This window comes from Balearica regulorum, chromosome 19 (assembly GCF_011004875.1).
Source record: "Balearica regulorum gibbericeps isolate bBalReg1 chromosome 19, bBalReg1.pri, whole genome shotgun sequence".
NCBI lineage: Eukaryota > Metazoa > Chordata > Aves > Gruiformes > Gruidae > Balearica > Balearica regulorum.
The window spans coordinates 5,055,175-5,081,905 of record NC_046202.1 but is presented as its reverse complement, the minus strand read 5'-3'; the positions used below and the strand labels follow the sequence as shown (position 1 = coordinate 5,081,905).

Genomic DNA, 26,731 nt, shown 5'->3' with positions numbered 1-26,731 from the left:
CGCAAAGGCCGGGGGCGGTGGGGCCGCTGTCCCCAGGGACATCGGGGCTGCCGTCCCCGCTGTGTGGCCTGGATGGGTGGGCTCTTGGCGGGGCAGCAGGGGCTCCTGGCCCCTCGGCACAGGGCTCGGGCTGCTGCGGGGAGTGATCGCCAAGGCCGGGGCTGGGGCAACCCGCCGGTGTTTGCCGCGGCCCAGGCTGGGAGAGCTGCCGGGGTCCTGCAGCGGGCTGGGGGTTGGCTGGGCCAGGAGGCCGGGCTGGGAAAGGGCTGGAAGGTTTTTGCCATGGAAGGAGTTAAGCCCTTAACCCGGATGCTGAGGCAGAGGAGACGAGAGGTGTGGCTTCCTCCCCAGGGCCCGCTGCTACGCAGCATCCTCCTCCCGGCACCCAGCGCGGTGCCCCGGTGCTCCCCGGGGAGGGAGGGCAGGCGGGCTGCCGGCCCTCTGCCACCCTGCTGCGCGAAGGACCCTGTCCCGGGGCTTGGTCCAAGCCACCCGGGCTGGGGGCACCTTGTCACCCGGCGGGACATTGGCAGAGCCCTGTGAACCCCAGCCCTGACACCCCAGTGCCGGGGTTTGGCGATGGACGTGCTGTGGGCAATGAGCTCTGTGGTCCCGGGGAAGCAGGGCTGCGGTGACGCTGGCAAAGCGGTGCCCTTGGGGGCTGGTGGAGCGTGCTGGGGTTGGACGCAGGCGGTGAAGCTGGCTCGGTTGGCACTAACAGGACTGGGAGGTGTTGGAGCTCAGTGCTGGCTCTGCCTCCATCTCTTTATTTGCAGCTGCTTGCACCGAGGCTTAGCGGAGCATCGTCTGAACACCAGCACGTTTAATCCTGCGTGTCCAGCCTCGCGATGGGCGCAGGCTTGCATGCTGGTCCCGCTGTGGCTGGTGGCACAGGGTGCCAGGCTTGCTCCATTGCTCTTCTCTGGTGAGGTGGGCCTGGTGTCGCTGCCTTTTGGAGGGCTGGAGGAGGTTTCTGCTGCAGGCATCTCTTCTTGCAAGCTCCTGGGGCAGCTGTGACCATGTCTGGGGCCCCCAGCCACTGGGTCCAGACGCAGCCTGTCCCTCCCTCTCCCACCTGGGAAATGGAGGCACAACGGTCATGGTGTGGGGTGGTGGCCCAGCCACTGCTCGGGTGCTGCTGGGTTTGGCACAGCGGGTGGCTTTCCCCTGGGCAGGGAGTGTTCCCCGCTCTGGGGACCCGGCTGCGGTGGGCAGCATCCTGGTGCCCTGGCACAGACCCCTCTTAGCAAAGGCTGGGCAAAGCCTGAGCTGCAGCGTGGACATAGGGCCAGGCACAGGCTCTGGAAAATCCCCGTGTCTGTGTCCCTGCCCACTTCTCATGGCAGGAGTTTGTTCCAGGCTTGGACAGGCGTGGGGAGGAGAGCTGGCTCCTGCGGGCAGAGCACACGCAGCCGCTGGTTCCCCTTTTGCCACCGAGGAGCAGGGGGAACTGCTGAAACAGCTCTTGCGTTAGTGTCCCCTCCTCCCGCCTGTTCTTGCCCCATTCGCCAAAGCCCACGATGTCCCTCACAGGCATCACGCCACTGCTCGTGTCCCCGCTCCCTGGCTGCCCCGGGTTGTGGTTGGGCTGGGGCCACGGCGAGGTGCCAGCGCTGATCCCCGTGGGATGCGGGGCAGATGCTGCGGGAAGGCACGCGTCTTTTAGCTGTGTTACCCTGCCCCGAGTCCCCTCCGGGGCAGGGAGAGGTCCGGTACCCTTCTGGGGGTGCAGAGCCAGGACCCCTTACGGGACCTGGGGATGTTTCTGCCCTCCAAGGTCACTTCTGCCTGGTGGCAATCCCCGTGGTCCGTCTCTCTGCCAGCCCATGGGACACGGGGGGGATCAGGGGACCACAGCAGGCGGGACGGGTGCTCTCCCGTTGCTGGCTGCTCTGCCTGGCGAGGGCATGGGGTTCGGGCAGGGGGCAGGGGACCCCTCCCCATGGGTCTCGCTGGGCACGCCGAGCTCTGCCAGCGCTGGGAGAGCCGGCTTGGGGAAGGCGGCTCCTGCACACCCCAGCCTTGGCCATACGCCGCCGCGGAGCAGCCCCACCTCCACCGCTACATTTCCTGTAGCGAGTGTGCAGGGCGGAGCGGCAGGGCTGGCCGGGGTGCAGGGCGGCGGGCAGCAGCCCTCCACCACCGGCGACCCACCGGGGGGTGAGTGGAGGCCGAGGGAGAGTCAGGCTGTCGCTCTCGTCCCACCGCTGGTGACCCCCGAGTTGCCGCTGCCGCTCAGAAGCGGTTGTGCAGCCGCCCCAGGAGCTCCTGACGCTGCAGCCGGGACGCCGGGGCCGAGGGCCGGAGCTGGGGCAGGCGGGAACACCGGGGATCCCATAATGGCTCCTTTCATCCCGCGGCGGTGGCTGGCATCCAGCGCTGAGTCAGGCCGGGCCAGCTCGGCTGTGTGAGCCCCTCGCCTGGAGCCTTGTGGGGTCTCCTCCGGCCCCCGCTGCCCGGCCGGCCATGGAGGAGGAAGAGGAGGCCATAGGGTACCTGGATAAAGTGCTGGAGGATGAAGATGACTCTGAGCCAGGAACCCCCACCAGCCCCGGGTCTCCGTTCTCGGCCGGCGAGAAGGTGGGCAGCGGGGGCACCCCGCTCCCGCGCTGGGCGGCGGGTGGGGGGGGGACAAGGGGCATCTTGCTGATGCAGATGACGCCCAGGTCTCAGAGCAGCTCCTGGGTCAATGTGGTGGGTGCTGGTGGGGGGGGCAGAGCCGAGGGGGCAGCGGGAGCATCGCTGCAAGCCCCCCCACCCCCCTGGGACTGCCTGTGGCCGGGGGCACGGGACAGGGCTGCGCCAGGCATCGGGTGCAAAGGGTTCAGTGGGTGCTCGTGCAGAGCGGGTTGAGCACCCAGCTGTCATCCCGTGGGGGGGCAGGGGCCACACGTGCTGCTGTGGGAGGGCTGTGTGGCTCAGCAGAGCTGGCGCAGGATGCTCAGGAAGGGGCTGGACCACACTCTACCGCTGCCCCACCGCACGGCCACCAGCAACCCCTAAATGTCCCTAAACCCCGGTGGTGGGGGGTGGTCCTGGGGGGACCCCTGTGCTGGCAGGCGCAGCCCGGCACCCTTCTCTTGCCCACCCTGCCGGGGGTCCCTGAGTGCCCCCAGGGTTGCTGGCCTGGGGCTGGAGGGGGGCTCTGGACCTGCTCTCCTTGGGGGCTCCTGCACAGGGCGGCCGCCGGGCGCTGCGTTAGGGTTGCTCCTCTGGCTCGCAGGGGTCCAGCTGGCATCCCCACGGGGCACCGCGGGCCCCGGGTGCGGACAGGCCCCTTATCTCGCCAGCTCCCACGCAGGGCCCAGGCTGGGGGAAGCAGGAAGAGCCTGTGACTAATCGGTGGCAAAGAGCCCGCGAGCTCTTGGCTCACGAAACTGGCCCCCCCCCCGTGTCACACCGGTCACCAGAGCCTGGCTTTAATGGTGCAGCCTGGCGGGGAGCCATGGGGTGGGCACCCCGGTTGGCACAGCAGCCCCTGGCGCTGGCTGGTGGATGCCGGAGTGGGATGGGGAGATGCTGATCTGCGGCCCTGCCCACCCCGTGGCCATGCCCACCCCATGGCCGTGCACCCCTGGGTGTTTGCAGCTGCCAGGCACAATGGCCTGGGCTGGCAGGGGCAGGCAGTGTGGGCAGGGGCGAAACAGGACCAATATACCCCCAAACTGTCCTGAATGGCTCGTTGCCCGGAGCAACTGATGTCCCCATGGCTCTGCTTGGCCCTGGTCTGGGCGCAAAGCCCAGCTCCTGAGTGTGATTTTTAGGACAAACAGTGCTGTGGGGGAGGCCGGGCACACCGGGCGTTTGAGGCAGTCGAGGGGCTGGGGCGTCCATGCCTGGGCCTTGGCAGAGCCTGGCTGGGAGCCCCCCAGCCCAGCCGAGCACTGCCTGTCTCCCTGCTGCGAGGGTTGTGCCGCTGGAGCATCGGTGCTGCGGCAGACACGGGCACGGGCTGAGCCGCTGTCGGCTGGAGCGGCAGCAGGGCTCCGCACAGCCCGGGACCTGCCTTGGTGCCACCGGGCAGCGACCGCTGGGGAGGCGCTTTCCCAGGATAGCCTCAGCTGGGGAAAAGGATGGTGCTGGATCACGTGGCAGCACCGTACGCCGCCGGGCATGATTTCACCGGGTGCCTCTGGACTCTGCCCTGGGAGAGTCCTGCCATGCCACGCGCCACCTGAGAGCGCTGCCAGTGGTGCCGGGCTCCTGGCCAGCAAGGAGGGGAGCGAAGCCAGCGCAGCCCAAGACTTCGCAGCTGGCTCCAGCCTGGCTGTGCCGCCCAGTAGGCACGTGCCCGCCCCTTGCCGCGGAGCTTCCCTGACGCTGGTGGGGACACTTGCCTGCATGGTGATGCCGGGGATGGTCTGGTGGGATGAGGGGTCTCCTCCCATGCTGGTTGCTGGCTCAGCCAGGCTCTTTGCTATTGCACAGGGTGAGCGAGATGCTGGCAAAGGCCTGGAGATGCGGAAGCTGGTGCTCTCCGGTTTCCTGGCCAGTGAGGAGATCTACATCAACCAGCTGGAGGCCCTCTTGTTGGTGAGCACAGCCCCCAGGCCGGGCACCCTCTCCAGGGACATCCCCCAGCAGGGATGGATGGGTGGACAGACGGGTGGATGGACGGACGGATGGATGGATGGATGTGGTCATTTCTTCCTGGACAGCCTGCCCCGGTCAGGCCTGGGCGCTACCTGGAGAGGAGCAAAGCTGCAGGAGCCATGCTGGCACCGGTCTTGCGCTGGCCGGCCTCCCCCATCTCGCCTCCCCCCGCTGCCAGCATGCGTGGCGGGGAGGTATTTGTAGCCCCACTTCCTCTTGCGGACTCGTTTGCCTTCATGGCGGAGACGCTGTTGCACAACGCAGGGGTCACTGCTGCCACAGACGGGGAAGTCTGCAGGGATACAGGAGCCGGGAGCGGCCCCTCGGTCCAGCTGCCAGCCAGGACTTGTCCCAGGCAGCCCTCGCTGCCGGCTCAGATGCCCTTGTCCCCAGCGTCCCTGGGCTCCTGCACCGACAGCGTTAGCGTGGTTGCAGAGGAGGCAGCCGCTGCTGCCCCGGGGTGCGGTGGCAGGGCTGGGCAGGGCTGCCTGCGGGCTGTGGGTCTGGGCTGCCACCAGCCGTGCTGTGGGGCCAGAGGGCTCTTGGGGTTGCCTCCCTTCCCAGCCCTCACCTCAAATGCTCTCCCTTCTCCTTCGGCAGCCTATGAAGCCGCTGAAGGCCACGGCCACTACGTCGCAGCCTGTCCTTACACTCCAGCAGATCGAGACGATTTTCTACAAGATCCAGGACATCTACGAGATCCACAAGGAGTTCTATGACAGCCTGTGCCCAAAGGTGCAGCAGTGGGACAGCAACGTCACCATGGGCCACCTCTTCCAGAAGCTGGTACGCGCCTTCCCTGGGGCTTGCTCCGCTTGGAAGAGGAGGAGGGCCAGGGAGATGGAGCACTGCGCTGCGTGGCTCGGCTTTGTGGTGTGGCTCAGCTCACACGCTGCCACGTGCTTACTGTGGGACTTGTTGCATCCCTCCCTGCAGCCGCCACTGCCGCCTGCCCGAGTCCTCCCATCCCGGGATGGGAGATAGTGCAGCCTCCGTGCCCCTCTCCACAGTGGGGACCCTCAGAGCTGGCAGGTCCTGGGTGCGACCGTGGCAGGGTTTTGGCTGGAGATGTGTGGTGTGGCTTTGCCGCGGGGCTGACGGTAGCCTGGGTGTGTGGGTGAGCCTCTGGGGAGAGGCAGGGGAGCGCTGCCTCTTCACCCCTGGCTGCCTGCGGGTGCCGCGGTGGTGACTCCCCAGGGTCACGCTCCGGGTCCTGCCGCTGCTGCTTCGGACAGGCTGTGCCCATGGGTGCCGTGGCCATGTCAGGGAGGGGAGGAGGAGAGAGCAGGTTGAAGTGTGCTGTAGCTTCAGCCCTTGCTGTCCAGACACCCGTTGGCTCTCTGCTGGATTTCGGAGGTTTGTGGGAGCACAGGGCTGGGTGGGAGCCGCACTATCCTGCCTTGGGCAAGGGCTTTCCCTGCAGGGCCAGGCGTGCGGCCCCCCCAGCTGGCTATGGTCTGGCAGAGTGTCCTGCCAGGAGGGGACAGCTCTGGGCAGTGTCCCCTTGGTGGCTGCTTGGCCCCTCACATTGTGGGGGGCCTTCAGCATCCCAGCGGATGCCCGGCTAACCCCCGCTCCCTGCAGGCCAGCCAGCTGGGGGTCTACAAGGCCTTTGTGGATAACTACAAAATCGCGCTGGAGACTGCGGAGAAGTGCAGCCAGAGCAACTACCAGTTCCAGAAGATCTCAGAGGTAAGCTGGGACGGGGCCGTGCCGGGGGGACGGGGCTGCCGTGGCCGGGCTGTCCCAGTGCAGGACAGAGAACGCTGTCCCCGTGGCCAAGCTGACCGCGTGTGCCCCATGGAGATGCTCTCCCTGCCCTGGGGACTCTTGGGGACCGTCCCTGGGACAGGGCCATTGGTGGCTGTGCCGGGGTGTTGTGGCCTCTGGGTGTTGCGCGGGTTTGCCCCTTGGCTTGCGGAAGCTTGGGTCGGGCTCAGCCCTTGTTGCTGTCATTTCTGGGATGCCGGGGCAGCCTGCACCCGCTCGCCTCATCCAGTGAGCGTGGGTGCTGGGTGCTGGGCGCCTGTGGTTCACCTCCAGCCCCTCCGCAGCAGGGCTGTTCAGCTCGGTGGGACCGACAGCCTCCCTGTGCTGCTGTGGGGCTGGCTGTCCTGCCCCAGGGTGCCCCACAGGTCCAAGTGCATCCCGGCCGCTGGGTGCAGGCAGAGTTGCTCCCAGCCAGGCAGCTTCCCATGCAGGCCACACCTCCACCCCAGCACCCATGTGTGACCTCCAGCGTGGCCAAGGGGAGATATCAGGGTGCAGGAAGGGGGGGGGGGATGACCCCATGACCTTGAGCAATGACCTTTCTTCCCCCCCCCAGCCCCCAGTGGGCTGCTCTGATGAGCCTTTCCCTCCCTAGGAGCTGAAGGTGAAGGGCCCCAAGGACTCGAAGGAGAGCCACACGTCCGTCACCATGGAGGGTACGGCAGGCACACGGGCATGGGGAGGGGGACGCAGCCTTTTGTCTGTGCACGGGACCAGCGCGGATGAATTACTGAACGGCTCCCCTGAGTGGAGCCCTTTGTGTTCCCGTGTACGGAGCCAGCGAGGTTGGGGGGGAATGCAGCTCTTTAGGATTCTGGGGGCGTGCAGCAGCCCCCCACCCCCTGCCCACCCCCTCCTCCCCGCCCGCTGGCTGCGCTGAGAGCCGTGCTGAGGGCCCGATGCCGTGCCGCAGCTGGGCTGAGCTGCCGCGAGGCGGCAGAGATGGCTGCGCGGAGACGGGGCTGCCATGGAAATCCTCGTCGTCGTCCGGCTCTGCTGTAACTGCACCTACGGTGAGGTGGGGGGGTGCAGCTCCGAATTGGGGGGGCTGGCAGGGAGCGATGCTGCAGGGACACTGGCCTGGGGCTGGCTGTCCTTGCTGGGGGGGGCGGAGGCTGCGTTGTGCTCTGCAGCTTGAAGTTGGGAGCGTCTTTGTTCCAGGCTCTATTGAATCATCTTGGCTCCGGCACACGCGGCCACGCGCTCGCTTTCCCCGCCGGGCAGGGGCTCGTGCCGGTGGCAGGACGGTGGGGGCTGGGGCGGGCAGGGGGACCCCCCTCTGCCAGGGTTGTGCCGTGGAGACGGCGATAGGGAAGGGTCCCCCGTTTGCTTGCCGGAGGTTGTGAGCGTCATGGGGCTGGAATGCCTGTCTCTCGGTGGGTGGGGAGGAGCGGTGCTGAGCATCCCTGCCTGCTGGTGCCTGGCCCCATGCTGCCCACATGTGGGTCCTGGGCTGGCGGGACCGTGCCAGCGGGGAGCCCGGTGCTCCTCCCTTGTGCCGGTACAGCCCCTCCCGGGGCTCCCCAGTGCTTTGCATGTGGCTGTAGCAATGAGGGTCCATCATCCCGTGGGTCCATGGTGGGGAAAGGGGGGGACACCCTGCCTGCCCCCTTTATTCCAGGGCAGGACTCTCAGTGGCTGCTGCAGGGAGCGGGGCTCCGGTTTTACCCACTGGCATGGAGTCATGGGGGGTGCAGCCTTCAGTTTGGGGTCCAGCCCCATGTCCTCGCCTGCTGAGCAGAGAACCCCTGCTCACCGAGACGGGGGTCCCTCTCTCAGGACCAGGCACCACGAGGCAGCATCCTCCGGGGGAAATGGGATGGAAGCCCCCCCCCAGCTCATAGCACAGGGTGGGGTGAGCAGCAGCACCTTTCCCTCCTCTCTCCCAGCCTAAAGTCCTGCCCCACTTGGCTCCAGCAGTTTGGGGAAGTGGTCTGAAGCGAAAACCCAAAGGGTGTAAAGCAGCCTGGGAAGACATGCGAGCGGATGGGTGCGGGGAACAGCACCGTGGCTGTGCCTTCTTCATCCACCCAAAGACCCGGGGAGGCGAAGGAAGAGGGTCCAGCTGCTTGGGGTGAAACGTGCTTCTGAAGAGTCCCCAGGGCCAGTTTCCCGGTGGGAGGGTGCGCAGCAGGAGAAAGAGGGTGTCTGTGCCCCGTGTGTGGGGCAGCTCTGCCCCCCCCGCCCCAGCCAGTGCTGTGCGTGCAGGGACGGGACACGGGGCAGCGGCGTTGGGACGATGCCTCGGCCCCTGGGGTCTCTGCAGGCGAGGGGTTTGCTGCCAACGGGGCAGGCTGGGTTCCTCTTGCACCCAGGGCTGGCTGGGGCAGGGGGATCCAGGGTGTCTCACGGGACGGCAGAGCCCTGTGAGGGCAGGGCAGGGACGGGACCCGTTGCTGAGCCAAAAGGGAAACTGAAAAAGCTGCCGGCTGCTGGGGGTGATGAGCGGCTCTTCCGCTCCACAGCCACCGTATGGCAAGCTGGTGGTGCCGGTCCCCGCGCCCGGGGAAGGTCCTTCATCCCGGAGGGGTTGTGCTGGCACAGTTGCAGCTGGTGGCAGTCGGGGCAGAGCAGTGTTTGCGACGGCCCCTCCGTCTTTGGCACCCATGACCTGTGGCAGCAGAGGGGAGGAGGACATGGTGTCTGGGTCGGTGTCCCCATCATGCCAGCACAGGGCCATGGCTGGAGCAGAGCACTATGTTGGAAGCGCCACACGGCAAGCGCCATGTGGCAGTTGTCCAGGCTTGTCACCCCAGCAGGGACCTCGCAGGTGCTGGTGCTGCTGGCGAAACCCTTCGGGTGCAGCCCCGAAATCGAGGTGCATGTTGGGCAGGTGCCAGCACTGGGCTGTGCCCTTGCTCCACGCACCATCCTGGCCGTGGTTTCTCCTGCCCCTGGCACAGCAGGGCATGGGGCTGCACCTCGGCTCAGCACCGCTCTGGGCAGTAATGTGGTCGCCCAGCTGTTGCTGGCTCCATGCAGAACGGACCCCAGATGGTCACCCAGGGCTCTGTGCAGACCTGGGGGTCTCTAGGAATTTGATCTTCCCTCCTAGCCCCCGTGGGGTGTGGTGCTGGCTTTCGCAGGTGGGAGAGGGGCTGGGGCCCCGGCAGCGGGTGGTTGCTGACAAGTCCTCTCTCCCTGCAGCGCTGCTGTACAAACCCATCGACCGGGTAACACGGAGCACCCTTGTCCTGCACGTGAGTGTGACACCAGTCCCAGGGCTCTGACCCTGTTGCTCCTGGGGACCCACAGCCATGGGGACCGCTGCTGGAAGGTCTCCAGGGTGGGTGCTGCAGGCAGGGCAGGGCCCTCAGGCCACTCACCCTTGCCTATCCTCTTCCAGGACCTCCTCAAGCACACACCGTCTGACCACCCTGACTACCCGCTGCTCCAGGATGCCCTCCGCATCTCGCAGAACTTCCTCTCCAGCATCAATGAGGACATCGATCCCCGGAGGACAGCGGTCACCACCCCCAAGGGGGAGGTGAGGCAGTGGGGAGGGCAATGCCCGGGCACAGGGTGAGGGGCTGAGCCCTCTGCCAGCCTCTGGCTGGTGTCTCCACCATGAGGAGCTCCATGGTGCTTGGCCAGGAGATGGAGGGTTTCCTCTAGATGCAGTCCTGGGTGCAATGTTAGGGCTCTACCTGGTCCTTGCTGCTTGCTTGGCACCCTAATGAGAGTATGGGACCCAAAATAGCACCCAGAGGACATGGACCTTCCCATGCCCTTGTTGATTTAGCCATGGAGAGGGACAGGAGCGTCCGTCTGCTGTGGTTTGTTGGCCTTTGCTCCCTGCCTGCTCTCATGCCAGCTCTGCTGCCCTGCAGACCCGGCAGCTTGTCAAGGATGGCTTCTTGGTGGAGCTGTCGGAGGGCTCGCGGAAGCTGCGGCACGTCTTCCTCTTCACTGATGTGCTGCTCTGCGCCAAGCTGAAGAAGACGGCGGTGGGGTAAGGAGGGTGCTGGGCATGGGGGGAATGTGTCAGAACCCCCCTGTCCTCCAGTGGGCCAAGGGATGTGCCAGGAAGGGGGTCAGGCATCACTCAGCACCTGCACCACAGGAAGCACCAGCAGTACGACTGCAAGTGGTACGTGCCCCTGGCCGACCTGGTGTTCCCCTCGCCGGAGGAGTCAGAGCACTGCCCGCAGGTCCACGTCATCCCTGACCACGAGCTGGAGGACATGAAGATGAAGATCTCAGCCATCAAGAGCGAGGTGCAGAAGGAGGTGAGAGGAGGGTGTGGGTGGTTGAGGGGGGGTGGTGAGATCTGCTGCTGGGGTGGGTGCCTTCCTTCTGTGTCATGGATGGGACATGGCGGGGTCAGGGACACCTGCAAAAGCTCCTGTCCACTCCCCGCCTGCAGAAAGCCAACAAGGGGCAGAGCCGAGCCATCGAGCGCCTCAAGAAGAAGATGTTCGAGAACGAATTCTGGCTGCTCCTCCACTCACCCGCCATCCCCTTCCGCATCCACAACCGCAACGGGAAGGTGAGGAGGGTGGGCTGGGGGTGTCGGGGGGCTCAGCCCTGCCTGTGCACTGTCTGCTGGATCACCCTCTCTTGCAGAGCTACCTCTTCCTGCTGTCATCCGACTATGAGAGGTCCGAGTGGAGGGAGGCCATTCAGAAACTGCAGAAAAAGGGTACGTTTGGGGCTGCTGAGCCCCTCATGGGGCTCCTGGTCCCCCCATGGAGCTGCCCTGGGGAGGTGTCTCAGGATTGCACCTTGCTGCCACCCGGTCCACGCGGCCAGCGCTGGCTGTGTCTGTCTGAAGCTCCTCTCCTGTCCTCTCCCAGACCTCCAGGCCTTCGTCCTGAGCTCCGTGGAGCTGCAGGTGCTCACGGGATCCTGCTTCAAGCTACGCACCGTCCACAACATCCCGGTCACCAGCAATAAGGACGGTGAGTGTCCGCTGGGCTGGCGGGTCCCTCTTTGCCTCCGGCTGATGCTGGAGAGGAGCTGCGGGGGTCCCTTGGCTGGAGTGGGGTCCCTGTTCGGGCACCCTGGCTGTGCAGGGGACAGCTACCCACCAGGTGGCACTGCCGGAGCAGAGTCGGGCTCCCAGGCAGAGCCGTCCCGGCTGCACCATGGGGCTGCGTTTGGGGTCTCTCCAGCACCCCATAGGCTGACAGGACCAGGGCGTCCCCAGGGCGAGACCCAGCCAGCCCTACTGGGAACCTCCCCCAGGGCTGTCCAGCAGCAGGAGAGCTCGGGATGTCCGGCAGGGATGATCAGCAGCGGGGGATATGTGTCCTCTTCCAGACCTTGGGGATGGTCCTCCAGAGGGTTGGGGACACTGAGGTGTCACCGCAGGCACCTAGCGCTTGCTATGGCAAAGGCTGCCTTGGGGACGGCCAGCCCGTACGCTGGCCCCGGGGTGCGGGAGGTGGCAGCTGAGCCCTGACACAGCCTCTGCTCTCCCCGCCGCAGACGACGAGTCCCCCGGGCTCTACGGGTTCCTGCACGTCATTGTCCACTCCGCCAAGGGCTTCAAGCAGTCTGCCAGTAAGTGTGGGTGCTCACCCTTGCTTGGAGGGGCCAGTGTGATCGGAGGAGCTGGGGTCCAGCACATGGCCCCGCTCTGCCAGTGCGGGTCCCTTGGGAGCCAGTGGAGGCCCAGGAGCTCTGCAGGGATGTTCCCTGCCAGAGCCAGGACATGTTCCTCAGGCACTCAGCAGTGTCTGCTCCCCCAGACCTTTACTGCACACTGGAGGTGGACTCCTTTGGCTACTTCGTCAGCAAAGCCAAGACCAGGGTTTTTCGGGACACCACCGAGCCACAGTGGAATGAGGTGAGAGGAGGGTGGGGTGCAGGGAGAGGGCACTGTGCCCCCCCTTTCCCTTCCAGACCCAGTTTTGAAGCAGCTCTGGGGCTGAGCCACCCTCCTTCCGTACCCCAGGAGTTCGAGATTGAGCTGGAGGGCTCCCAGTCCCTGCGCATCCTCTGCTATGAGAAGTGCTACGACAAGACCAAGATCAACAAGGACAACAACGAAATTGTGGACAAGATCATGGGCAAGGGGCAGATCCAGGTATGCGCTGGGGCTTTTGGGCATCTTCTCACCCAATGTTGGACCTCCTGGGGCCAGGTGCCTGGGCTGGGAGGGTTGCCCTGGGGGGATGCCTGGGATGGGAGATGCCTGGCAGCATGGGCAGGCAAACTCCTGCCTGTGGGAGCAGAGGGCAGGGACTGCAGCTTGGGCAGTAAGGTGGGTGGGCATCTAGGCGTGTGGGTGATGGTCCTCGGGTGCAGTGGCTGCAGGAGAAGGTGGGACAAAGTGAGAGGAGGTCCCCCAAGGCACGCGTCCAGCCCCGGTCCCCCGGTCAAGGCACGCGTGTGCCAGGCGGGCAGCCGGGAGAGGCGGGTGAGCAGGCTGGCTGGGCTGGGCTGGGAGCGTTTCCAGCCTGCCGGGGGGCTGTGGGGAGGGGGCTGGCACGTGTCCCAGGGAGGGCTCCGAGTGTGCAGCCCCCCATCCCTCCCCACGAGCCGTGGCTTTCCCCCTCTGTCACCATCTGCCTTGCCTGCGCCTCCATCAGCTGCTGTTATGGCAACGGGGGTTTCCAGGGCAACGGCTGAGCCACCTCTGATTTGCGGTTGCCAGGCAGGGAGGATGGAGGCCTGGGCTGCCCTGAGATGCTCCCAGGTGAGCAGGACAGGGAAGGTGGGGAAAGGGGGGCAGGCTGCCCCCAGACCCCGTATCCCCCCAGCACCCACCTTGGCCAGGCTGCAGGGAGGTCCAGGGCAGTGGGGACGGTTCGGGATGGAGGTGCCCCTGTGTTTCCCTGGGGAGGACCCCCAGTCCGGCTGCCTTCCCCCCTGTACTGGGGACATGCCATGCCTGGGACACAGCCCTCGACCCAAGGCCACTTCAAAGGGCCTGGTGCAGCCGCCTGCTCCGTGGGAAAGCAGCTGAGGGCAGGTCCCTGGGGAGCGGGGAGCAGCACGGAAACGCTGCTGGGAAGGGGATGCTGTGGATGGGTGGCACTGCACCGAGCACAGGATGGGAGACGGGGGGCTCGGCTTTGCCAGCAGCTTGTTCGTACCCAAAATCACCTGTCTGTTGCTCTCTCCCCAGGGAAACGGCAGTGCGGGGGTGGCATGGGGCCAAGTGGGAGGGCTGGGGCAGGGAAGGGGCTCGATGTCCCGCAGGGATCAACCCAGCTGCGCTCTCGGAAATAGCCTGGGTCAACAAACATGAGTCACGCTGGGAGACACGGGGGTTGGGACAGGGACAGCACAGCTCGTCCCCGCCATGCGAAAGTTGTGGGGGAAGAAAGGGGGAGAGAGGAGGCCCTGGGGCTGCTTATCCAAGGAGGATCCGGCTGGAGGAGCGCTGTCAGGGTTTGGGCTGGCCTGCCACAGCCCGGGAGCGGGGTGGGTGGCAGAGCAGGACCAGGGCAGCACGGCTACGGGCAGGCCAGGCAGTGCTGCTTGTGGGGCTGTGGTTTGTGGCCAAGCTGCAGTGCTGCTCCTTGCCCTCTGCCCTGAGCTGTTCAGGCAGGGATGCTGCCCCAGATGGTCCTTACCCCGGCCTGTCCCTGCGCTCATCGTGAGCTGCTGCTGGTTCCAGTTAGCAGCAGGAGTGGGAGACACAGAGCACTGGCATCAGTAGCTCAGCAAAGGCCCGTGGTGTGGCGGGGGGGGGGGGGTTGCCAGGATGGCTGAACCCCACCCTGCAGCCAGCACTGTGCCCGCTGCCCAGCTCTAATCTGCCGGCCCGGGCGCGTGGGTCAGCCACAAAAGCAGCTTAAGCGGCATCATGGGTCAGCAGGAGCAGGTCAGCGTGCGAGGGGGGATGCTGCAGCCCCTCTGTGGGGAGCAGCGGGGGGGCTGCGGAGGTGCCACAGGCAGGAGTCGTGTCCTGTCAGCCCAGAGGACGTGGCAGGGTGCACAGAGGGGCCGGGGTTGGCACCAGCCTCCTCTCAAGCATCCTGGCAATGAGCCCCGAGGGGTCTGCAGCATAGCGAGTGCTGGACCCCTGCCCCGTGCCCCGTCCCCATGGCTGGCAGAGGGTGAGCACCCTGTGTCAAGTGGACCCAGCTGCACCACTGGCTGCTCCGTGGGAAGGTCCCCCGGTTGCATTAACCCTGTCTCGTGTGTGGTTTCCAAGGCTGGGACACGCCATGGTCGATGTAGAGGTGCCATGGTGGGCTCGCGTCCCCATGGGGGGCTTGCGTTCCCGGTGCTGCGGGCCTCAGCCCTGCCCTGAGCTGTCCCAGTTGCTCCCAGCAGCTGGGCAGCCTCGTGCGGGGCTGTGCCCTGCGGGTGCTGGCAGGGTTGCCTGGTGCTGTGGCGGGCTGGCAGACAGATGCCAGGGGTGGGCAGAGCAGGCTGCAAGTGCTTGTGATCACGTCGCGGAGAGGAGAGGCTGGATCTGGCCCCCGCGCCCTGACGCGAGCAAGGAGACCGGCAGCGGGTGCATGAAGGGGTTCTGCGGGTGATGGGGCAGGATGGAGCAGCCCCTTCCTCAGCCCGTTTGATGCGCGGGGGGGTGCAGCTGTTGAAGTAGAGCCTGTGTTGTCATGGGCACAGTGCCTGCTGTATCTGCAGGGAATAGCTGCCCGTCCATCTGTCCTGCTCGCACTGGACTGGCGGAGGCTCTGGAGAGGGAGATTTGTGGTGTCGGGGCTCCCCAGACCTGCAGGGACCCACAGGGTGACCCATATGGACTCAGGGGACTGCTGAGGGACTTGCAGTGCAAATCTCCCCCAAGCCTGCACTTTGCCATGTCCCTGCCTGCCTGGAGAAGTGGTGGGCAGGCAGGCAGGGACCCTTCCAGGGCTGGGGCACAGGGCAGAGCCCTGCCTGCACCCCATCCCCCTGCCCTGCAGCCCTGCCCCACCGCATCACCCCCTGGCAGTGGGGCTGACAAGGGCCAGGGCAGGTTGGGGGGGGGGGGGACACCCCACCTGTCCCCAGGCCTTTCAGGAGACCCCAGAGTCCCATCCCCATGCCCCTTGCCGAGACTGGGAGGGCCAGCCTGGCTCCTCCGCGGAGCCGGGGATGCTGCGGCCAACAGCGGTGAAACCTCCCGGGGCCGCAGCCGCCGATGGCGCAGGGAAGCGGATAACGGATAACGGCGGATAACGGCGGGGAGGCCGGGCAGCCCCTCCAGCCTTCCCGAGCGGCAGCGACGGGCGGCAGGGCGAGAGTTAAACGCGTGGGGGCCGCCGGGGGGGGGCTGCCTTTGAGTCACTTCCTCGCAGGGGGAGGGAGGCTTTTGGGGCTGCCGAGCTGCCTCTCGCCAGCCTGGCTCACACCCTGAAGATGAGCCCTGCCCGCTCGCCTCCCTGCCGCCCCAGCTGGGCTCCCCTCACCGGCCCCGGCCGCCGCTGACCTCCCGCCCGGAGCAGAAGGGATGCGGGTGCTGTCCTAACCCAGCGCTGGCCACCACCACCACGCCGGGCCCTCCCGGCCACCCTTGTCTCGCCTCTCCGGAGCCGAAGCGGTCGGTCGTCGCGATGACGGAGGTGCTGGTGCAGCCGGAGAGCAGCCCCGGTCCTGTGGGCGAGCAGCCAGAGCACGGTGTGGAGGAGCCCGAGGGGAAGCGGCCCCCCAACACGGGCGCCCGCCTCTGGGGCAGGGTGCGCAGCAAGCTGCTCCGGCAGAAGGTGCCTCTTGGGGTGCGCGGGGGGGGGGATGGCTGGGGGGGCACGGTGGCAGGCACCGTATGGGTTCCGGGATGGCTTTGTCGTGTTGCTGGGCTCTGCTGTGCATGGTGGCAGTTGCTTTTTGGCCGGTGGCTTTGTGGGGTCCGGGGGGTTCTGCTATGGGGGGGGCTGTATTGCTTGTGGGGAGAGGGCTGTGGGGTCTGTGTGAGGAGCAGGGAGGCTGTTTGGGTGCTTTGGGAGCTCTTAGAAGCAGTTAGCAGCCTGCGGGATGATGCTTGTCCCTCCTTCCCTCTCTCTCTGTGTGCTGGGAGGTTGGGGGGGACTGAGCCGCTTGCACTGGGGGGTCCTGCAGAGGGAGGGGGTGGAGCCCCCCTGCCCAGTCCCAGGGCTTGCCCGGGAGGCAGCGATGCCTGCAGGCTGGCCAGGGCCGTGGGATCACAGCACCCAGTGCCTGCGTACCCCCTCTCACCAGGGTGCTGCTTGGTTTGCAACCCCTCACCCCGGGTCCAGCCAGGTTTCCCCGAGCTCACAGCTGTGTCACAGCCACATCACCCGGTGCTGCCCATCTTTGGGGGAGGATGAAGGGCAGGGGTGGGCGACAGAGGTGACAAGGGAGGGGAGCGGCACCGTCACAGGCTGTCCCAGAGCCCCTGCGATCTCACGGGGGGCTGCGGGGGTTTCCCTCTGCAGGATACCCCTGCGTGGGGAGCTGCTGGCTCCGGGCTTGGCTGTGGCCGCGGGTGGGAGCTGCCGGGGCACTTGGGGTTTGGTTTGGCAGCAATGGGGCCGAGGTCTGCTCGGCTGCCGGCGCGGCAGTGGGGCTGCCTGTGACGCAGCGGCATTAACCTCGATTCTGTGCCGCCGCCGCTCCCGCAGAGGGGATTAAGGGGCGGCGAGGGCTGTGCAGGGAGGCTGCCCGGCGGCTGCCGCTGGCTGTTGCTGGGTCAAAACGTGAGGGAGTTTTGTTCGTGAGCCCTGTGCGTCCCCACCGCGGCCGCTGGCTTCCCTGCCTGCTGCAGACCGGGAGCACTGGTGGGGCTGCAGGGGCAGGATGTGGGTCCAGTTTTGGCATGCTGTGGGTACGTGCTGCTTCTCAGGTCACTCTCAGATGGGGCTGTGAATCGCTGCATTTTTTGGGGCTGTGCTTTGCCACTGGCAGCGTTCGCCGGTGCGGGGGCTGCTCTGCCCCCATGGCATGGAGCGGCTCGGGGACCGCCTGTTCCCTGGGGAGGGAGCTGCTGGCATGAAGGTCTGGTGGGGGCATCTGCTTGCCGGAGCCAGGGCAGCGCAGGAAGGCAGGCTGGGGTGTCCATGGGCACCGCGCTGACAGGAAGCAACCCCGGTTGTGGCAGCTCCCCTGGGATGCCGCTCCCCAGGGCCATGGTGGAGATGGCCTCTCTGGCTGAGTCACCACTTTGCTCTCGATGGCTTCACCCCAGGCTGATAGTTGTGTGACCTCATGTGCATGAGGCGCAAGGAAGGGATGTGCCCAGCCCGGCAGCCCCTGCCCTGCCACAGCATCCCGGTGCTCGCAGCCACAAGGGTTTGAGCCGTCCCAGCTCCTCACCTGAGAGCCCCGGGGATGCTGTGCTGCCTGGGTCTGTCTTGGCTGCCACTGCCCACGCAGGAGCTGTATCCACGGTGCACGGCCCAGAGATGTCTTAAGGACAAAATCCCAGGATGTGGCCTCGTCCCCTCAAGTCCAGAGTCACCCCGTGCAGGAGACAAGCAGCAGGCGGGAGCCGTGGGGTGCAAGCGCCAGCAAGATTGGAGGGTCCCTCTGCCAGCGGAGCCTGCCCAGGATGCGTGAAGCTCTGCAGGGCTGCTGGGATGCTCATCACTTACCACGCTGCCGCCTTTCCCTCTGCGACCGGGGGGCTTTATCCTACAAGCAAACACGTTTGGATAATTTGGGAAAACAGGATGATGGCACATCCCTGCAGCCAGGACCAGGGAGTGTTTCATCTCGCTGTGGATGAGAGCGTCACCGTGGCAGATGCTGGCCCGGGCATGGAAGCTGCACCGCTGCTGAGAGTCCCCTGAGATGCAGGAGGGAGCAGCCCAGAGAGGCACCGGTGACCCGGCTGAGCTCTTCCCTGGGTGCAGGCTGGTGTTTGAAGCCAGCTGAGCGCTGAACTGCGGAAGAGGACCTGACATCTGGGACAGCGGCATGTCAGTTGTGCCACCCTGCACAGCGCTGGCAGGGAGGCTGTCCCCCCAGGCTCCCAGCCCAGCGGTTCCCCACCGGCCTGGGATGTCGCTGCGTCGTGCTGGAGCGAGGAGGCTCCATTTGGTGGAGGAGGAGACGGTGGTGGTAGCTGAGCCGGGGCGTTTGCCAGCACGGTGTGGGCAGGCACTGCCTCTGGCGCTGTGGGTGGATGCTCCCGTCCGTCCTCCCACGCCTGGAGACGAAGCATCGGCCGCAGCTTTGCTTTCTGCGGGGAGCGGGCGGTGTGACGGCGCCGAGTGCTGCGTGGCGTGCCAGCGGGCAGGGCTGGAGGAGCGCCGGGGCCAGGCCACAGCCCGGTGCCCTGCAGGTGTACGGGGACCTGTCCCAGCTGCAAGAGAGCTCGGGCCGGTGGCGCCGGCTGAACTAGTCCAAATTCGGGGCCGTGCCAGCGGCTGTGGGGAGCTGGATGGGGATGTTTCTGCCTGACCCGGGGCAAGCAGCTGCGGGGAGGCAGCGTGCTCGGGGTAAGGTCTGCGGCACTGATGGCAGCCAACCTGGCTTTTATTAAAGCTTTCTTCAGAGCCCTGCTAAAGCTTTTCCAGATGTGAGCTGCCAGGGCCATCGGAGCCGGGGGGACCCAGGGGATGGGGATGGGGAAGGTGTATGTGGTGGTTGCAGTTAAACTCGTGCTGCAGAGCAGGGAGGCCCACGGCTCCCGACCCAGCCGGGGGGGTGAAAGGGCTTCACTGCTCCTGCCTGGGGCTCGCGGGGCTGGACGCTGCCATGAGCGGGACCTGGCTGTGCAGGGAAAAGGGGCGGAAGCCCCATGGGACCAGCGGCGTTGGGTTGGCGTTGGCTATGGTGTGTGCACGGCAGCACCGCAGGGCGATCTGGTGCTGGCCGGGGGGAGCGTGGGGGCTTGGAGCGGCAGGGCTGGGGTTGGTGGCAATGTGGCTGCAGCCTCGTGATCCTGGTGTCCAAACCTGCTGAAGGGCCCCAAGGGAGTCCCGGGCAGCTGCAGCCTTCCTCCTCCTCCTCCTCCTCCTGCTCCCGCACTGCTGTTCCCAGCAGCCACAGGGCTGGTGGGGAGGAGACGGCGTGGTGATGGCTGGGCTCTCCTGTGCACCGGGGCTGGGGTGCTGGGGAGGGCTCCACATCTGGGGCCGTTCCTGGGCCACGCTGGACACTGCAGCATTTTGGGCCATGCTGGACGCTGCAGCGTTTCCCGTAGCTCCACAGTCCCCAAGGAGCTGCTCGGGCTCACCGTGGCATGGGGCTGGGTGTGGGGTTGTGCTGGGTCTGTGCCGAGAGCCAGGGCAGCTCGAGCCTGTTCCCGGGAGTGTGAGGTCTTGCTGTGCAAGAGGGGACATGAGGGACGCCAGGGTCCCCCCCCATCATGACGTGTGGTTGTTTCACGGGCAGCCAGAAGCTGGGGCAGGGGAACGGCAGCTCTGCGGCCGGAGCGGTGGCTCTGGACATCTTTGCGCTTGCCCGGAGCATCTCCCGAGGCAGCAGCTGTAGGAAATTCCCGTGTCCTTGAGGAGTGACCCCGCGTGCCTGGCGCCAGGCAGCTGCGTGCACGTGGCCCCGGGAGCCCCCGCCAGCCCCTGCCAGCTCCCGCATCCCATCCCCTTCCCTGAGGGGACATTAGTGCCGGGCTCTGCCCCGCTGCCCGCCCCGTGCATTACAGGGATCGATGGGGCCAGATCGATACCACCAGCTGGGGACCGAAAAGTCCTGAAAGGGAACTGCACCCACCTCTGCCCAGCCCTGCGGCCTGGCGCTCACTGCGGCACGTGCCGGGGCCTTGCGAACGCCAGCACCTTGCCACGGCAGCCAGGCACCGGGGCAGCGTCACCGAGTCCCCCGCTAGCCCCAAAGCCAGAAATAGCAGAGCCCATCATTCCCAGGGGTTATAAATAGCCTTGGCTATGGGGAGACGTTGTTTTTCTGCACGGAAAACGCTGCCCTAGTTCTGTTTCATCAATCTGCTGCCAGAAATAGTCCTGATTTCTTGGAAATTTCTTGCCGCTCGGGTGTGGGTTAAAGCACTGCCTCGTGGGGGCTCAGGGGGGACCGGGCAGGGTGCCCGGGCCCACTGGCTTTGTGGCACGGCCAGAGGGACCCCAGACCTTCCCTTCTCCATCCTCCTGCCGTGGGCAGCACTTTGCCAGGGAAGGGCATGTCCTGTGCCCCACACCATCTGCGGGCTGGGGGCTGTGGGGGCCGCCGGGCTGGGGCGGCAGCAGGACTGGCATGGGGCTGGCATGGGGCTGCGTCCCCACGGAGCTCACGTACCGTCTCTCCCCGCAGCTGGACCCGCAGACCGTGCAGACAAAGAACTGGCACATGGATGTGATCGAGATGAACGGGGTAAGCGGGGCAGCGGGGACCCACAGCCCCTCGTTTTGATGGCGGCCCCTTCCCCAGGGCTGTGCCGTGCCTTCCGGAGACACAGAGGTGACAGGCCAGGGCTGGGCTGCTGGGACTCACCCCCTGTCCTCCCGCAGATCAAGGTGGAGTTCTCCATGAAGTTCACGAGCAGGGACATGAGCCTGAAGAGGACCCCGTCCAAAAAGCAGACCGGCGTCTTTGGGGTCAAAATCAGCGTCGTGACAAAGTACGTCAGGACTGGGGAGGCCGATCTGCTCTGGTCCCTGTGGGTGTGGGGCCTCGGGGGACCTACGCCATCCTTGCAGCATGTCCCCTTGCTCCCACCAACACTGGGAGAGCTCAGCTTTTGCTCTTTGCGAGAGACTTGCCCGTTCCTTCGCCAGCCCCATCCCTCCCGCCCAGCATGCCCCCCCCTGCCCCTGGCCCAGGGTTTGCAGGGCTGGGCTGGCCCCGGCGGGGTGCCCTGGGAACCTCTGCTCATCCCTCTGCTTTCCGAGCCAGGCGCGAGCGCTCCAAGGTGCCTTACATCGTACGCCAGTGCGTCGAGGAGGTGGAGAAGAGGGGCATCGAAGAGGTCGGCATCTACAGGATCTCTGGCGTCGCCACTGACATCCAGGCGTTGAAAGCCGTCTTCGATGCAAGTGAGTGTCCCAGAGAACGGCTGCCCTTTGCATCACATTCCCCTGGGAGGGTTCAAAGGCACTAAGACCCCCCCCAGTCTCCTGCCCTGCAAGCCCAGGGTCTGGTTATTGCACTGCATGTGTGCAAAATGTGCTGGTGTGCCCAGGAAGGGGCTGGGGGCGAGGAGGAGGGTGTAGCTGGGAAAACAAACGCCCAGAGGTCCCAGCCTTGTTTGTGCCTTGGTGACTCCGAGCTGCCTCCTTGCCTGGCTGGCTCCTGGGAGACACTGAGTCAGGGCAACGTGTCAAACGGATTTGCAAATTGTTCCGTGTACCATTGCCCAGCCAGGCGGGAACCGCTCGGCTCTTCCCAGCCCCAGCCTGGCTAAACGGGGCTGCGGACCCGGCGGTGCTGTCCCTGCCCTCTGCCCGGCAGCCTGTCCGGATAACTGGGGTGATGTGGGGGGTCGAGACCAAGAGGGGAAGGAGGCGCACAGGAGGCATCACATGTGGGTGCTCTCTGGACAGATAACAAGGACATCCTGGTCATGCTGAGTGACATGGACATCAATGCCATCGCCGGCACACTGAAGCTGTACTTCCGCGAGCTGCCCGAGCCCCTCCTCACTGACAGACTCTACCCCGCCTTCATGGAGGGGATCGGTAAGGGCTCAGGGATGGGGAAGGGGTCGGTGCCCAGGCGTGGCTCTCTTTGGCATTGCCTGCTCCAGGATGGGAGACTCCCGAGGGTCCTTCCCAGCTCAATCTACTCTGTCCTGGCTGTCCTTGCCGGCTCCAGGCCAGCTTGGGGCTCATGGTGCTGCTCCCCAGGGTGCAGACAGAGCTCTGCGGGGCAGGGCCAGCCACTCATGCACTGGCTGCCGGGAGGTGTCTGGCCATGGTGTGTGCCGCTGGTGCACGAGATGTCACCAGCCCCTGTCCTGTGCCCTCTCCCTCCTTGTCTCCAGCCCTCTCGGATCCTGCTGCCAAGGAGAACTGCATGATGCACCTTCTCCGCTCGCTGCCTGACCCCAACCTCATCACCTTCCTCTTCCTGCTGGAGCACTTGAAAAGGTAACAGCTCGGCTTGCAGCTCCCGGCGGGCTGCACGCTGCAGGCAGGAGGTGCAGGACGGGTCTATCTATCTCACCGCTTTGCCATGCGGATGGGACATGAGGGGAGTTAGAGCCGCTGTTTGATTCCTGTGGTGCCTGCGTGGCCACGGGCTGATCCCAAACTGGAGGCAGATGGTGCTGTGCTGGTGCAGAGCAGGGCTGCGGATGGCAGCCGGGGCCAGCAACAGCAGCTCGGTGTTGGGCAGGCAGCAGAGTGGCCCTTTCCGCTCCCAGCCCCTCCGAGAGGGTGCGGCCCCAGGTGCGTCCCACCTGCCCTGCCTCCGCGGGCTGACACGTTCGCTGGGGTCCTGGCCAGGCTGCAGCCTGCTCAGGCTGGGACCCGGCACACCACGAGTCCCTTTGGCTGATGTCGGTGTTGGCTTCCCACAGCTTCCCTCCGTGGATCCCATAGGATGCTGGAGGGATCCTGGAGCCATTCTGCCCCACAGACCAGCCCCAGGGCCACCGACCTCGGTGCCAGCGGGGACTGTGCAGCGCGTGGCCGTTGATGTGGGTCAGCTCTGCGGGGAGCACACGTCCTCTGGCAAGATGCAGCTCTTGGCTGCCGCAGCCGGTGTGCAGCTGGTTGGATGAGCTCTCCATGGGGAGCAGCTGGCCTCGGCACAGGACAGGGAATCAACTGGGAGCTGTGCAGTGTCCCTCTTTAGCGGGAAAACTGAGTGGTGCGTCCCTTCCCACCAGTCCAGCAGTAGCCCCTGCAAAACAAGGTGCAATAATCCCTGTAACTTGTCTGCAATGGGTGGCCAAGACCCAGAGACAGTCAGCTCTGTGGGCACGTCCCAGAGCTGCAGGTGATGCCCCATGTTGCTTGTCCTGGGGCGAGCAGAGCAATGTGTGGTTTGCCGAGCACTTCTGGGGTTCCCTGGGGCCCCAAAACCCATGGAGGGCACGGGGCTGTGGGCAGGGCAGTGGTGCAGCGCACGGAGCCTGGCCAGAGCTGGCCACGAATTTGGGACTGGGGCTCACGGCTCATGTTACTTGCAACATGAAGCGTTTTGTGGGTTTGTTTTTTTTTTTTTCTTTTTTCTCTGGTTTGGCTAAAACCAAACAGAAAAAGTGATTGATGCTTGGGGGTGGGGAAGGAAAAATCCATTTCCATCCTGAGAACTGGGCACAGCCAGTTCCCACATCTGCTCCCCTGGCCGGGGCTCAACCGTGCAGGCTGTGCCGGGGAGCACAGCTGCCTCCTAACATGGCAATGTTGTGGCCCTGGTTCCCTCTGTGCAGGCTGGCTGGGGTCCTGTGGGGTCGGAGGGGTAAGGAGCCTTGGGGGGGAGTGGGTTCGGGGCTGGTGCGGAGCTCCCCAGACCCTGCCAGGGCTCGGGGAGGGTGGAGGCTCTTGCAGCACATAAGCAAGCAAGGGCTTGGTCGCTGCCACATCACACCCAGGGCTCCCGGCCAGGCCCGGCAGCTCCGGCGGAGGCCGGGAAGGGGGCAGAGCTCCCTGCCCTGCACCTGGGTTTGCCGGGGGCTGTGAAGGGCAGTGGCAAGGCAGAGGTGTCCTGCCGGGGCTGGCAGCTGGGAGAAGGGGGATCAGCACCAGCCCCCCCCCACCGCCATCACTCTGTGGCTGCCCTGCTCCGGGAGAACAGAATTAGGGGCTCACGCTCCCTCTCTCCTCCTGTACCCCGCAGGGTAGCTGAAAAGGAGCCCATCAACAAAATGTCTCTCCACAACCTGGCCACAGTCTTCGGGCCAACACTGCTGAGACCCTCGGAGGGGGAGAGCAAGGGCCACCTCACCCTGGCCTCTGACATCTGGTCCCATGATGTGATGGCCCAGGTAAGAGCCGTGAGGCTGCAGCCTGCGCCAGCACCCCTGGGGCAGGGAGCGGAGGGGTTTACCTGCCTGTCTGGGTAGATTTGTCACTCTTTGCTGGATGTGGCTGCGCAGGGACAAGCTGGGAAGTGGCAGCTCTTCCTCTTTCTGGCCTAACACCTCCCATTTGCCTGCTACAGGTCCAGGTCCTTCTCTACTACCTGCAGCATCCTCCCATCTCCTTCCCTGAGCTGAAACGCAACACACTTTACTTTTCCACGGACGTGTAGCCTGCAGGGAGAAGGCACCAGCTGCAAACACTCCCAGCTCCCTGCTGGGGTCACGGACTGGATTGCAGCCCCCAGGGAGACCGGCCCGGACCCAGGACGGTGCCGCCTGCAGCTCCTGTACAATCGCCTACCAGTGGCCCGGTCCCACCCCAGGCGCCGTGCCTCTCTGTAAAGTAGTTGTGTCTTATGTCCCTTCTTGTGTTCAAGAATTGGTTTTTATGTATATTTGTTCAACGGAAGAGGTAGTGACTGACAAGGGCTGTGGACACAGGCTTCCCCCTTGGCTAGTTTTCTCCTGGATTCCTTTCTGCCCGCTCACTCCTACCAGGCACCCCTCGTCTCGCTCAGCTCGAAGCCTGCAGCATCCCACGAGTGCCTGTTTCGCTGCCCGGCTCCCTTGCCCCACGCCTGCATGTGCAGCACCGGCTCGCTTCAGAGGCTGGGAGCTCACGGGCTTCCCTCCACGGCGACGACCAGCTCTGCTTTGGCTTGCTGCCTGCGCAAACGTTGGACCCCACGCCTGGATCCTGCTCTAGCCTGAGCAAACCTGTGACCATGAGAGCAGAGGAGCGGGCTGCTGCTTCTTCCTCCTCGCCATATCTCTCCTGGGTGCTTTCAGGCCAGTCCCCTCTACAGCCCTTACCCCGTGCTTGTGTGCATGTGGCGTGGTGGTTACTTCCCTCGCTGTTTCTCGCCTCCGAGTAGTGTTTTGGGGTAACCCATCACACAAGGCTGGAGCGAGAGGTGCTGTGCTGGTCTCCATCCACGGCGGGCTCAAGGGATGGACAGCCGGGCAGGTCTGCTTCCTCCGCCACGGGCTGACCCCAGGTCTGTGTGCTGACACTGATGGGGTCCCATCAGGCCACGTGGATCCTATAATTGCCCCAACAAGCCCTGGCAGGGTGGGGAACAGGGTCCCTGCCGTTTCTGTACGCCTGTATCTGTGCCATAGCAAGGCACGCACACCCCCGCCAGCCCAGCACTGCCGCAAGGATTGCCGACGCTGGCTGTGCCCTGTGGCAGAGCCTGCCAGGCCACCAGCAGTCCTGCTGTGGCCACAAGAATGGAGAGGTTTCTGTTTCCCTCCTTGGCCTTGCCGGCTGCCCCAGGCACTGGGCAAATGGCAGCACATGGCCCTGCCGTGGTGCGGGCCAGGCGAGCGCTCTGTGCGGCAGCTGGATGGTCACCCAGCCTGAAAACCAGCGCAGAGAGACGGGAGGAGGAAAGCCTTCGTGGCCCTCACTACTGAAGGCAGAAGTGCTTCATTTTCTCTTTTTCACAAAGCAGTTGCTGCTGGGTTAGCCGTGCCCAGCCAGCTCAGGTCCGTTTTAGTTAAGTGGCTCCAGTGCTTGACCGCCAGGCTGATGGCTGGAGTTGTCACGCCATGTCCCAAGGCAGGACGGCTGCACGCCTGCACTCACTGCCAGGCTCTGCTCCGGCCGCCCGAGTGCCTGGCTCCCGGAATGCCCCTCACCCTCCCACACTCACAGGTAGGTGCTGGTACCTGTTGGGACACAAAACCTTTCGCTCTGTGAGCCGAATCCGTGTTCTCGTGGGAAAAGCCCCCCTCCCTGATTGCGTTGGCCCTGTGCTCTCCTGTGCCAAATGGAGATGGATGAGAAGTGACCAAGCGTATCCCTGCTAACAGCAGCGTTGCCTTTACCCTCCCGACTAACAGACTGTTCCAGGTAGAGCCCGGCCGCCTGCCACCGATGCACCAGGTATGTCCTAAGCCCACCTCCCCGGGGAAGGCAGCACCTGCCGGCCCCGCACCAGCAAAGCAACTAAAGGAGGGGAGGTCTTTCAGTCCCCCTCCAAAGGGCTCACACTTCCAGACCCTGCTCCTCCTGACTACCAGCTAAACAGAAGGGAAACAGCATTGCAGAAAATAACCAGGCGTCTGTCTTGGCCCTGGACCCAGTAAGGAGGCCGAGTTTTAGATCTGACTGCACAATGGATCCCTGTGTGTGTCTGATTTGTTACATGTGTCCAAGTCTCTGTCCATGATACTGTCATTCCAGATGGAGACTCTGTACAGCCAAATCCCCCCTGCACGACAGTGGCTGGAGGCCCGGTCCGCACAGCCCCGGCACAACAGGCTGCGGCCATCCCTGTGACTGGCCTTTGCTTGTCCCTACAGGAAGGAAAAGAGGGGGGGTGGACTCTTGCAGCTACAGGTAGAATAGAACTGTTAATTAATATTTGACTTTCAAAAGTTGTTAAGGATATATTTTTGTTTGTGTTCTGTTTCAATTTCTGTAGATTATAAACTTTAAATGGCTGTAAACCATGTGAGGAGAAAAAAAAAAAGTTAATAAAAATGCAAAGCCCCAACATTTGCACAAAAGGAGCCCTGTGGTGTTGCTGTTTGCACTAACTGATCACCTTG

The 26,731-nt window shown here is 65.1% G+C and overlaps 1 protein-coding gene across 4 annotated transcripts in view; it reads left to right on the top strand.

Moving 5' to 3' along the window:
- ABR (ABR activator of RhoGEF and GTPase) overlaps positions 1 to 26,689 on the top strand; it is a 42,054-nt gene extending 15,365 nt beyond the window's left edge. For 2 of the 4 annotated variants that reach the window (XM_075771574.1, XM_075771575.1), the window contains exons 3-23: positions 4,429 to 4,533; positions 5,194 to 5,379; positions 6,178 to 6,285; positions 6,959 to 7,019; positions 9,511 to 9,563; positions 9,710 to 9,850; positions 10,194 to 10,315; positions 10,427 to 10,592; positions 10,730 to 10,852; positions 10,930 to 11,005; positions 11,160 to 11,264; positions 11,794 to 11,868; positions 12,057 to 12,154; positions 12,263 to 12,394; positions 20,458 to 20,517; positions 20,655 to 20,764; positions 21,040 to 21,179; positions 21,687 to 21,821; positions 22,127 to 22,232; positions 23,929 to 24,076; positions 24,253 to 26,689. In XM_075771574.1, coding sequence (XP_075627689.1) covers positions 4,429 to 4,533; positions 5,194 to 5,379; positions 6,178 to 6,285; positions 6,959 to 7,019; positions 9,511 to 9,563; positions 9,710 to 9,850; positions 10,194 to 10,315; positions 10,427 to 10,592; positions 10,730 to 10,852; positions 10,930 to 11,005; positions 11,160 to 11,264; positions 11,794 to 11,868; positions 12,057 to 12,154; positions 12,263 to 12,394; positions 20,458 to 20,517; positions 20,655 to 20,764; positions 21,040 to 21,179; positions 21,687 to 21,821; positions 22,127 to 22,232; positions 23,929 to 24,076; positions 24,253 to 24,342 — 2,340 coding nt within the window. In that variant the 3' untranslated portion in view covers positions 24,343 to 26,689. Of the gene's footprint in view, positions 1 to 2,077; positions 2,581 to 4,428; positions 4,534 to 5,193; positions 5,380 to 6,177; positions 6,286 to 6,958; positions 7,020 to 9,510; positions 9,564 to 9,709; positions 9,851 to 10,193; positions 10,316 to 10,426; positions 10,593 to 10,729; positions 10,853 to 10,929; positions 11,006 to 11,159; positions 11,265 to 11,793; positions 11,869 to 12,056; positions 12,155 to 12,262; positions 12,395 to 15,568; positions 15,975 to 20,457; positions 20,518 to 20,654; positions 20,765 to 21,039; positions 21,180 to 21,686; positions 21,822 to 22,126; positions 22,233 to 23,928; positions 24,077 to 24,252 lie in introns of those variants that run through there. The other 2 variants (XM_075771577.1, XM_075771578.1) reach the window with 2 other exon arrangements.
- The last annotated feature ends 42 nt before the right edge of the window (positions 26,690 to 26,731 follow it).